Consider the following 12,603-nt stretch of genomic DNA (forward strand, 5'->3'; position numbering starts at 1 on the left):
GATCTGGCCCATCCAATGGAAGGGGTTCCCCTAGCCTATGGAATTGCAAGGGCCTTTGTTGTTGGCATCTGTCTGTCTCCAGAGGCAATGAGGTGACCTCCCTGGGGCACAAGCCTGGGCAGTGTGTCTGGAGGTCCTGGGCTGCCCAGACAGGACCCCGCCCCCTTCAGCCTCACTGATGGGGCCTAAAGGAAAGCAGAGCAATAGGTTTGGCACCAGCTTGGCAGACTGCAAGTCTAGAAATTAAGCTGCAGTTGACGAAGCTAAGCCACATCTATTTTAAAAATCACAATAGATGGGGCGAGAACTGGGTCTGAAGGTGAGCTCAAGGTGTTCTGCAAACAGCTCCACAGACCTAATCCCGTGCTGTCCAGAGACTCAGCACAGGATTGTTACCATTGGGGGATGGGACAGCACTGTGAGGTTTTGTTGGTGCTCATTTGCCATCTCTAAACTTAAAGTGATAAAGAGAGAAACAGTTTTCTTTAGCTTTGCACATGAAGTGATACTGTTAGGAAAATACCTGAATATTAAAAATTAGTAATTAAAAGGATTTCCAGTATTGGAGAAGGAGCAAGAAGCAGCTGCACTGAAGGTAGTCAGGCATAATTCAGTTTTGCCAGTTGAGAATATAGTAAAAATAGAGTTGAAATAAAAGGCCTTAATACCATCTTGGCTTAGGAACAGGCTTCCCTTCATGCCATCAACATTACCCAGAAACAGAAGAAATGAAACCTGTTAACTGGAGGCAACCGTGATCTAGCAGCAGACACCATAAGCACTTTTTTCTACAGAGGGTTGAAATTACTTTGGAAAAGTCTGTTCCCTGGCCTCCACTGATCACATTATTAAGGACCATTAGTACATCTAGATGCTTGAGTTAGCTTGATGATACTGAAGTACTCAGCAGTATATCATCATTATACAATTCCACAGGAACTAGACAAAGTTAGCCACAAGAAACTCGGGTCATTTTAAAAACTAAAAGTACAGCCCTCAGGTTTCTCTCTCAGAGTATTTCTGAAAGATCAATAGCTTCTGATTCCGGACTTCCATTTTTATCTTCATGAACCTAACAAAAGTGAATATTTACTGAGGCTGAAAAAAGCTTTTTGTTATGCATGTTAGCTTGTTTTTTTTCTTTAAAAAATGGCACACAGTGATTGTTTCGTGTGTCAATAGGAATATGAAGGTTGACAAGATTTTTATTTTACACCTCTAGAGTAAATGGGATAGATTGCCTTATAAATTGTCTTAAATGGTGACTAGAAAACATTTTGAGGGCATAATCAGCAATTAATAGCAGTATTTTTAAAAACTTTGCTTGCTTTAAAAATTAGAAAATATTTCATCACATATTTTTTCAATGTTTACCCAGATTTACCAACCACACACTCTTAATGCACAAGACACACTTGCAGGTACATGTGCATGAACACATATTCTATTTATTTTTCTGGGCCTTCTCTACTAGGCAGCAGTTAGGGGATGAGAGATGTAGCAGTGCAGCATATAAATAAAGGAATTTGAACAAAATATCTCATTATTTTCAGTATTTGTGCTTCACTTCATCCCACAACACTCCCCAGTACGAAGGCATATTATCCAATGTTATATAGGCTAGCTGTTTGGACCTAACACATTGATTCAACATTGATTCAAAAAGGGTTCATTTTTTCAGGTGGAAGATATTCCATTCTGAAAGCTATTTAATTTTGGAGTCTGTTATGAACATAGACTCCCAATCTTGTCAAATAACACTTGGTATAGGTATATGCTGTGAACAGCCTGAAGTCAGAATTAGTCTAGTAAGCAAAACAAGATGGTTTATTTGATTGAATTCCTTCAAGTATAAATTACAAGTCCTTTCTAGCTTTAATTCAGTTCTGTTTGCTTTTCAGAGAGATCTAAAAAATTCAGTAACTTTATGCTTTTGAAAGCATACTTGTTTTAATCTTTAAGACATTGGGAGAAGAGTTTATTGAGTTTTGAGATGGAGCCTTTTCTAACATGTTGACTACATCATAACTGAACCACATTTGGATGTCAGGCTGAACTGTGTTTTAGCATGTAGAGAATAGTCCTAGACTCATCCAGTGTTTGCACACTTCTCCTATCATCCCATAAGTTCAAAAGGAGGAATTCCGAAGCTTCTCCTTTTTCTTTAGGATAGCACAGTTTCTTGTGTCACTTGGAGCTAAAAAATAAGCCAGTTTCAATTACAGTTCCTTGTATGGAAGGCATGGGAGGCTGCACTTAACAAAAACCCAAAGCAGGAGCTTTCAAACCAATCTCAGCCTTGTAGGAAGGAGAAGGGAAGGCAAGAGGAGCGTGTCAACTTAGGAGGAGGCTAAGCCCTTTCACAGTGCATCAAACTCTGGTTTAGCATGGCATTCAAATACAGCCAGTATCTTGGCAACTGGATACTATTCAGGTCAAAAGACCTGTTGTGGAGAAAAATATTGTTCCCTGCTTGGGACATAGGAATAGCCAGTGAAAACCATGTTGCCAGTGCAAGTGTGTGAGAGGATTATGAGGCAGCATTCATATTTGTGCTGAAATGTGATAATTTATTGATATTATGGGTATGTGCACAGCAGTACATTATTTTTGCAAAAACAAAACTTAAACCCCTAAATGTTTTGTCAAAGTGAACAAATTGTTTTGGAAAAGGACAGCACTTATGAACTGTGCCAGATGAACAATAGTTGGATTTCTAACCAATCACTTGCAAACAATTGTTATCCTTTCTTCACAATGAGAGCCTTGATATTTCATAGTCTCATTCTGACTGCTAGAATGATTTAAATATGAAAGCATCATGTGTCAAAGCCATTAGAATAATTGAAATGTTAAGGGACATGACCTCCAATCCCTGCCAGAAGAAAGCATTAGGCTCCAAACCTATGTTTGAAAAACAGGTTTTCAAATAAGTCTACATTAGTTTGCTCTAGTGAGCATATGGCTAGTGAGCAAAGACCAGAACCACACCAGAAAGAAAAACAACTGACAAGTGGTGAAAAATTGGAAATATTCAATGCAAACATGATGCAAAATAAACACTAAATTAAATAAATATGAATGCAATATAATAGATGAAACAATTTCAGTGGGACTACTACAAACACTAAATAGGGGGAAATATAGCTGGTTGCATTAACTGCTTAAGATTAAGATGACATGTAGGAGATAGATGTAAAGACTTTGTGGAATAATGAGTAAATAAATTATTGAAAATTGAGAAAATGTTAATCAAAACAACCTTATTTACCAGACTTTCTTGGGTGAGGTCTACTGTTTTCCATTAGAAAATTTCTGAGCAAATGCAGTCCACAAGGATCAGGAAGAATAAAAAAGGGAACAAAAACAGGAAAAAACTGAAGAAAACTATCCTCTTTGAGACCTGACCTGGAAGGAGTACAAGTCTCCTCTTAGCGAACAAACCAGTGTGCCCAATAAAAGCATAGATTGATTCTTCATTTCTCCAAAACACCAAACCACTGTTCCTGCTTTCATAGAAGGTGGGTTTGGAGAGGAAAATGTCGCTGGAGGAAAATCCCATGTGAACTAGAAGTTGTAAGATAAAGGTCGAAAGAGAGAAGGCCCTTTCCCTAAAATAAAAAAATTCATTTTAAATCTGGTTCTCATTGGTTACATCCTCAAATAATTTTATTCATTAAAAATTAATCCTCCATCAATTTGTGACTTACACCAAGATTCTGAGTCTTCTTTGTTCCTCCTCTTTTAATTACCCAAAGAAAGGCTTCAATTTTTAAACAGGAAAAGGATGTTGTTTTAAAAAAGGAAAAACAATCTGCTAACGTAAGATACATACTTTGACATCAAACAATGTCATGGAAACTTGGAAAACCCAAACTTGCAGCACTAAAATGACAAAGGAAGAGCAAGGAGAGCAGAGATTTTTAATCTAAAATGCCTCATTGCAGCAGGAAACAGGGCATCTCTTCCTTCATTTACTTTCTCTTCTACAGTTTATTTTTCTCTGTCCATTTGTGTTGTTTTATTTTGGTCCATTCTGCACTGATTGACACCTTCGCTGCCCTCCATCAGAGCCTATGATGCAATGGGTGGCCTTTTGGTCATGTTTGCTTTTGGTAGCATTCCACCCTCCACTGATGGGCATGAATTGAGGGACAAAAAGTGGACATGTACCCAGTCATTGCCAGCATTTCCACCAGGCACACCAAAACCACTCATGCCGTCTACCAAGTGACATTGTGAGAGCAAGCCTCCGTGGTGCTTGACACCGATGCCAATATTTCCAACCATCACAAACTTGGGGTTTTCTCTACTTTGGTTCCATTCATTTTGTTGTTGACAGCAGACTGTTTTTTCAGACTGAGAGGTCACAAGTTTCCTTTGACATGGCTACAACACCACACCTTAGGGACTTGACCCATTCTCAAATTTGAGCATGGCAGGTGCTGTTGCCCTCTGCTTGCATACTTTGCTAAACTAAGTGTGGCATAACCAGGATGCCTGATCCCACACTGAAGGCCTGCCTTTCAGTGGTAAGGGACTCATTAGTTCTAAAACTAATGACATTCTATACCGAAGCTCCATACCTAGGCCCATAGTGTTCCATATGCCCTTGTCATGGAGGTTTCTCCAGATGTCCTGTATCTCAGTCAACAGAGGCACAATTATCCTGTTAGTCATCTTCACATTGATCCAAGAGGTCGTTCCCATCTGTGAAGTTCAGTTATCTAACCATCCCAGGGCAGCAGATATCCCAAGCATCTGTTTTGACTTGTGACATGTCATAGTTGGGAGCTATACCCACCAGCATTTGGGACCAGACTCTGGCACTTTTGCTTGGTGTGGCATACTGTCACCATGGTTCACATGCAATATGCAGTTGACTTTTTCTTGCTTCCTGGAGATGACATTTCCTGTTCAAAACCTTTGTCTCCTCTTAAGAGAGATGGATCAGAACCCTCCTCTGAAAGGAGACAATGGAATCGTTATCTGATGCCTTGAGACTTCAGGGCTTCTGTTCACTATCCTGAGAAAGGTAGATGCCTCTAGACAATTGTAGACCTTCTTGACATAATTCCTTCATGAGACCAAGAAAATTCAGGATTGCCAGCATCCTTCCATTCCTTTATGTAGGGAATTTGTACCCATAGACTTGAAGATATGTACTTCCACATAGTGATCTGACACAAACATCACATCCTGCACATCCTCAGGGAGACCATTGCTTCCAACTCCTCCTATTTCTACTGGCCATGGCCCCCAGAGTATTCATAGAATGTGTGACTTCTTCCTGCATGCTATTTGGATGGTCATGCACATCTGGCCACAAACACTCACTTTTGTGTGGGGTGGGGGCACATTGTGGCACTTATGGTCAAGGCTGTGTGTTCCTGAGTAGAGCAAAGGCTTCTCATACATTCCCCTGAACTGCTGGCCAGCACCAGAGTCTTCAGGTTCTCCTTTTGGAGCCATACCATCCAAGTGGCCTCTGACAGTGTTCTACATAAACAAGCAAACTGGCACTGGTTCAAGGATTCTCCTGCCCTTACACTGGAGTTGTGGAACTGGTGTGTACCTAATGTTATCATTCCTGTGGTGATTTATATTGCTGTGAAAGAAACTGACCCAGCAGACCACCTGAACCATACTTCATTATTCTGGCAGGTGGACCCTTGTGCTTTCCACTACCTATTCCTCTATTAGGAGATGCTGCAGGTAGAGGTTTTTGTCACCTTCACCAACAGGTAGTGCAATGATAGTTCTGCAGCCAGAAGGGCATGTACAGGAGATGTCTGGTGGTGCTTTCCTCTTGAATAACTAGTGATGGGTCAACAAATTATCACTGGCCTTAAGAACCACTTTCTACTAGTCAGCTGTAACATATAGCTACATCATGATAGTGCAACAATATTCATGCAATTACCAGCACAGATATTACCTGACAGAGTTACATAACTCAGTTTGTGATTTAGGGGTAGGTAACCTTTTTTCTGTCTTGGTGCAAGGGACCACACTCAAGTGGTAGTCTTGGCCAAGACAAAGGTAGGTGCGGCTGTTCAGCTGTTCCCAATCACCAGGGCAGCAATGAGACAGAATGAGATCTCCACGGCCTCCCAGTTCCCCCCTCCCCACAATAGAAGAGGCCGCTGGTCCTTTGAGAACCACAGCTTCATGGTGTTCCAGGAACCTTGAGGTAGTAGTTCCCAGTAGTTCCCAGCATACCCCGCTTCCCTCACCTTTTGTGGCAGAAATGGCAAGGGATGCAGAATCACCATTGGGAACAATCACTTGAAGGTGCTCTGGATACCTTCCCTTGTCCTTTGCCTTTCCCAAGTAGTTTCAATCAGTATCCCAAGAGAGCAGTGGTCCAAAACATCCTGTTTGGTCCTGTTGAGGAGGCTGGTTCTGGCCCGTTGGCTGCTGGCTCCCTGGGGATTATTTCTGACTAAACAGCAAGAATCTTAATGTGATTGTGTTGCCAGTTACATAGATTGATGAGTATATGAATCATTCATGTGATTTATTTGACAGCTGGTATTAATTCCACAGTTTTTGACACCCCCACCCTTTCAACTATTTAGGATTTTTATTCCATTAAACTAAAAAGAATTACGACACAACTGCAGTTGTTTCTATACTTAACTTGGGGCTAAGCTCCTTTGAGCTCTGTGCTACTTACTTCTGAACATGTAGGTTAACTAGCAAAACATAGGTAAAGGGACCCCTGACCATTAGGTCCAGTCGTGAACGACTCTGGGGTTGCAGCGTTCATCTCGCTTTATTGGCCGAGGGAGCCGGCGTACAGCTTCCGGGTCATGTGGCCAGCATGACTAAGCCGCTTCTGGTGAACCAGAGCAGCGCATGGAAACACCGTTTACCTTCCTGCCAGAGTAGTACCTATTTATTTCTTGCACTTTGGACGTGCTTTTGAACTGCTAGGTTGGCAGGAGCAGGGACCGAACAACAGGAGCTCACCCCGTCATGGGGATTCGAACTGCCGACCTTCTGATCGGCAAGTCCTAGGTTCTGTGGTTTAACCCACAGTGCCACCCGCGTCCCTCTTAGCAAAACATATTGAGCTTTAAAAAGCCTAGTGAAATGCAACCTTTAGTTTTAAATTAGAAATGGAAACAATCTGACAAAGAATTGTAAGCATTTACCCTGTTAGCCTGAACTTTCCCAGTTAGAAGAAATCCTTCTCAGTTCTCTGAGAGGCTGCAAAGCTTGCAGACCAAAAAAGGATCAAGCTCCACCTATTCACTCCCCAAGTTTGTTTTTAATCAGAGTTATCTGCATTCTCCATTCAATTCGTGCTGGTAAAACAACTGAACAAGTGATCTCCTACAGAAAGACTGACTGTGCTTCCTCAAAGTCTACACCTTTTGAATTTGAGCTAATCTGCCACGAACAAGCCAGTTGTGGGAGGCCATGGCCATAATGACCCAGGCAATTATGGCCCTCTTCTTAGAACAGCCTATTCCAGTATGAGCTTCCTCTTTTCATCTGCAATGAGAGCCCCAAAAATGTAGCTGTGAACTGGCATAGTACTTTGCTGGTCAGTGTGGTAAGAAACTTCTCACTCGCTAGATGGACATGGTATGTGCCACAAAATGGTCTAGCTGCCACTGTGCCAGAAACCTATCTGCTTCACTGGACAACGTAGCTTTGGGAAAAGGTTCTTCAGAGTCTTAGGCAAGATACAAGAGACATGCCCCAGTCATTCCGATGTGAGGAAACCAAGTTTTTCGGCTCAAGCTAGTGTCTGATCTGATTTACAAAGGCAGGCTGAAATCTATGTCCTAAGCTCATTCTTAACCATTGTCTTAGCAAAGCATTCACATGGCTTAATAGCAACTGTGGAGAATACACTTTTGCTGCTGATGGTTTTGGTGGATGCCAAGAGGGCATTTGACAAGTTCACTTGGGGCTACTTTATTTGAAGCACATCCGGTCATAAACAGCTTCAATAACAGTACTATGTTGGTCAGAAATTAGGTATGACTGCAGACCAGCTCCTCTGCCAACCCCCACTTGATTTAGCATGGTCCCAAAGTCTCCTGTTAACCTTATCTGAGAGTGTAGCACGTGCAATTCCCTTTCAAATATCTGAAGTGAGGTGTAGGGCAACACCTATGCCAGGGCTGGGGACCCTCTGGGTTGTGGGCCTAATTAGGTCTGCTAACCAGTTCCATGAAACCTACCCAACACCTCCCATCATATGTGATGTCAGATGTGGGACAGGTAGGGACATTGCTGTTAGCTCACAGTTGTGAGCCATATCGTGTGCACCTGAGGGCTTATTGGCAATGCAGGCTTGCTCTCAGCCTTGCAGTGAGAGCAAAGGCACCAGCATCAGCTTCCTTAGAGAGTCCCCATAGGGAATTCATAACACAGCTATGCCTTGCCAAACCAGGACTTGAGCCTCAAGCCTGCTTGGCTTTTCCTTTGTATCCCAGTTTGCGCTGCTGCAGAGGGATGCCAGGGTGCTCTCCCACAGGCCAAATGCAGTTCCACACCCCTGGCCCAAACATAACCAAAAGGTTTGAGCCACCTGGAAAAAGTGTAGACTAAAACATACACAGCAAGAAAAGGATAGAGCTGCCTTTTAACCTGCATTTAGAATAATGGGAAGTCTTATTCTAGCAACTATGAGCTAGCTTTTTAGGTCACTTACTCATTTCCTCCTCTTTTCTTTGCCTTTAATCTTTCTGACAGGAGGTTGTACTATAATTTAAAATAAGAGGTGGGGAAGCAGATGGGAGGCCAAAAATTCAAGTTTAAATTTAAATTCATGCTCAGTGGTGATAGCTATTGCAGTTGTTATATGTAACATCTGTTGAAAGAGCTGCTGACACTTTAAAAGGGTATCAGAAGTTTAAAGGTGAGAAATCTTCTACTTAATATGTTTTGGTTTTTTCCTTTACACTAGGAGAACTGAACTGGCTTTGAAATAAAAATAGGGCCAGGTGTTCCTATCCCCCCCCCCCCCCCCGCTGTTCAATCCTTGTTCCATTTATCCCTGCTAGTTCTTTCTATAAATGATGTGAACAAGAGGTGTCTCTAATGTCATAGCAAAACATGTGAGTTTGTACAAAAAAGCACTGATAGAAATGCCTACTGCTCCTCTTTCCCCTTACAATCTTAACCTCCACCTAGTGTAGCTGGAGTGAGAAATTTGCACAGATTGTGAAAAAGAAACACAAACGGTATTCTGGGCCAGACTTCAATTGACTACTTCAATCTAATATACAGTCTATGTTACAGGTGGGGAAACAAGATCCAACCAGGAGACCACATCCTGAGCTCCACCAACTCCCATCCCCATTTTGTGTCAATCTCCTGAGGTCACTGTGACCTTTAGCTGATTGGCACTTACAGCAAGTCCTGCTTTGTGCAGTCAGGAACTCCGTGCAGCTGATCCCAGCAGGGCTTGTCGAGGAGGCTGTGCTGTCAGCACCATATCTTTCTCCCTGCTGGAACTGGCTGCAGCAGGGAGTTGACAACTAGAAGTCTGTAGAGCAGCTAATCCCTGCAGAATTTATCTTCTTTGGGAACCCACATGCTTGCATGGTCTCGCTAAGGCAAGGCTTAGTGTGTCTTGCAAGCCAGTGTTTTACACTTGCAGTGAGCAGTAAGCACCCAAGTGTTCAATGGAATTTCCTCCAGAAACTACATAGGGTTGCAGTCATTGTGAGCCTCATAAATAGTACATACAAATGCTATGAACTCTTGTGTGTTCTTATCTCTATCTATCTATTTGTCTATCTAATCTAATCTATCTATATCTATCTATCATTCATCTATCTATCTATCTATCTATCTATCTATCTATCTATCATCTATCTATCTATCTATCATCTATCTATCTATCTATCATCTATCCAAAAAATCTAAAAAAATGTTTAGGGGTACTCTCATTTTCCTACTCATATTGAAATACTGCCCCTCAATGAGGCCAGACTTAGATTCACAAAATGTTTAGGGTTATGCGACCTCTGTGACCCCCCCCCCAAAAGCACTGTATCTATCTATCATCTACATTCTACAGTATCTCTGTATCTATCATCTATCTATGAAGGCATCAACAGAACAGCTTGCATTTTAGGATTATTTTGGGGGCATGATTATGGGGATTGTCATGGTGAGCTTCCAATTCAGTAAGGAGCAACAATTTACGGCCAAAAAACTATAATTAGTATTAGTTTTTTAAGTGCTTGCTGTTGAATGGCCTTCTGTCACATATGATTTCGTTGAGATTCCTGCTTTTCAGGGGGTTGAACTAGATGACCCTCAAGTCCCTTTCAACTTTACAATTCTATGATTTTATGATTTTGTTTATGTGTGTTCCACCTTTATGTGTGTTCCACCTTTCCTCCAAAGATCTGAAAGCGACATACAGTATATGGTTGCCCCCTGTCCGCACTCCATTTATTTTCACAACTCTGTGAGGTAGGCTAGAGTAAGAATGTGTGACTGATCTGAGCTCACAGAAGGAGTTTCAATGCTAGGTCTCCCCAGTTCCAATGTGTCATTAACTTGTGCACCATGCTAGCTAATCACTCTGAGCCAACCTCAAAGTAGTGTGGGACATACATATAACTATAGTTTTCAGAGCTTGTCTATTTATTCATTACAGACATTATCTCACAGATAGGGTTCCTACAGAAAGAGTAGTAACATTTTTCTGTTTCACGTTTTCATTTCATCTTTGATGCTTCTGTGTTGGATCTTGCACACTCCAATGCCATGTTTTTAATCATTAAAAGTCCCACTAGTCACTTTTCTGGCCCTTTTTTGCATATTAGTTTGTGTAGACTTTTGGGGGGAAAGAAAACATGAGTGTGATCTGGCCCAGCCATTCTTGTAAGGGCCATTTTAGCTAAAGATCTTTTTGCCTAGAAAGGGAACTTCTCTCTGTATAATTCTGTCAGTGTACACTTTTAAATAATGTTGTTTACCTGCAGGAAGAGGAAGAATTGGCTTATGAACAAACTTTAGAATTCCGAAGAGGTGGTGATGGACAGCCCCGGCGGTCAACACGGCCTACTCAACAGTTTTATCAACCTCCAAGAGCTAGGAACTGATAATGGGTAAATACTGATGATGGTCATGCAGGGCGAGGGGGGGGGGTAGTGCACAAAACCTTTTAATGTTTGGTTTTGCAAACATTTATCACTTCCTAGAATAAGAGAATAACTCACGGACGTTCTGTTGGAACTTAGCTGATGCTGCGGGGCTGTCTAGAAATTTGCACTGATGGGGCTACTGTTTTGAGTCAGCTAAAAATTACTAGTCACGAAGATAACCTCTGAAAAGGAATGGGTATCTGAGGCAAATGTGGTGGACCTGCCTAAAGCATTTTGTTTTTTGTTTGTTTTTCTCTATACCGTCCTGTACCCAAAGGTCTCAGGGTGGTTCACATAAAATATCAAATACATAAAATCAAAACAAAACCAGCAACCCAATAAAAACCCTCAAAAGAGCCAGCATTTTAAAAAAGGGTATAGGATGTAGATCAAGTCAGGCAAAGGCCTGGTTGAAAAGGAAGGTTTTTGCCTGGCGCCTAAAGGTGTACAGTGAAGGCACAGGCAAAGCATGGTCATGCCTGGATTCCTCTCTGTTCAGTAGATGCTAAAAACCAAACCACAAAGCGGCTCAATATACCGTGAATGGTGAGATACTTGATTTGAGAAATACTTGCCAAAAACATTACCCACCACTGGGTCTGTGGATAAAAAAACGTGACTAAAGCCAGTACGTGGCAACCATGGAATTGATTGGTTTAGGACTTTATATTAATTAACAGTATAAATCTATGCTAGTGTTGATTGGTTACAGTTTATTTATTTATTTATTTATTTATATATCTCTGTATCATGAAAATATATCACAGCAGAAATTATAGGGAAACTAAAAGGAGGGAAACTCCAGGAGTATGGGAACAGAATATTACAAGGTATTTTTAAAAAATACTGTTTCCTAAATTAAAAGTATTATATAATTCAATAATAGAGGGTGAGAGGAGCCCACCATTGTGGGAACAATCAATAATTATCTTAATTCCAAAACCAGGAAAAGATTTGAAAGACCCGGAATCGTATAGGCCAATTTCCCTAGTAAATCAAGATGCTAAAATATTGATAACTATAATGACAAAAAGGATGAATACTTTCATGTATAAATAAAAACCAATGTGGCTTTATAGCAGGAAGACAGATGTCTAGTTTAATAGGACTGTGTAGAATGACCAATGTTAAAAATGATTATAGAAAATTTAGGATTTGGAGAATGATTTGAAGGATTAGACTTAGACTTGAGGAACAAGGCATATGTTATGGAGAACAATAGTATAGCAGAACAAATAACACTAGCCTGAGGTACAAGGCAAAGATGCCCCCTTTTCCCAATCTTATTTGTATCGGTCATTGAAACTCTGGCCAATGTAATTAGAGAAGATGGAAATATGAAAGGAATAAGCAGTAAAGGAAAGGAGAAGATAAGCTTATTTGCAGATGACACCTTGCTAACAATTGAAAATCCATTGGAAAATATGCAAGTTATAGAAGCACATTTGGGAAAAAATTGTAGAAATAACAGGGTTGT

The 12,603-nt window shown here is 41.1% G+C and overlaps 1 protein-coding gene and 1 long non-coding RNA gene across 5 annotated transcripts in view; one reads left to right on the forward strand and one right to left on the reverse strand.

Annotated features, from left to right (window-relative positions):
- LOC310706086 overlaps window positions 1-12,603 on the reverse strand; it is a 1,025,148-nt gene that overhangs the window by 633,560 nt on the left and 378,985 nt on the right. The window lies entirely within an intron of this gene.
- Window positions 1-12,603, forward strand: part of TDRD3 (tudor domain containing 3) — a 64,942-nt gene that overhangs the window by 49,997 nt on the left and 2,342 nt on the right. For all 4 annotated transcript variants that reach the window (XM_083501178.1, XM_083501179.1, XM_083501180.1 and 1 more), the window contains one exon: window positions 10,965-11,090. In XM_083501178.1, the coding sequence (XP_083357304.1) occupies window positions 10,965-11,084 (120 nt within the window). In that variant the 3' untranslated portion in view covers window positions 11,085-11,090. The remainder of the gene's footprint in view (window positions 1-10,964; window positions 11,091-12,603) is intronic.

This window comes from Podarcis liolepis, assembly GCF_965112155.1.
Source record: "Podarcis liolepis genome assembly, chromosome: 4".
Taxonomy (NCBI): domain Eukaryota; kingdom Metazoa; phylum Chordata; class Lepidosauria; order Squamata; family Lacertidae; genus Podarcis; species Podarcis liolepis.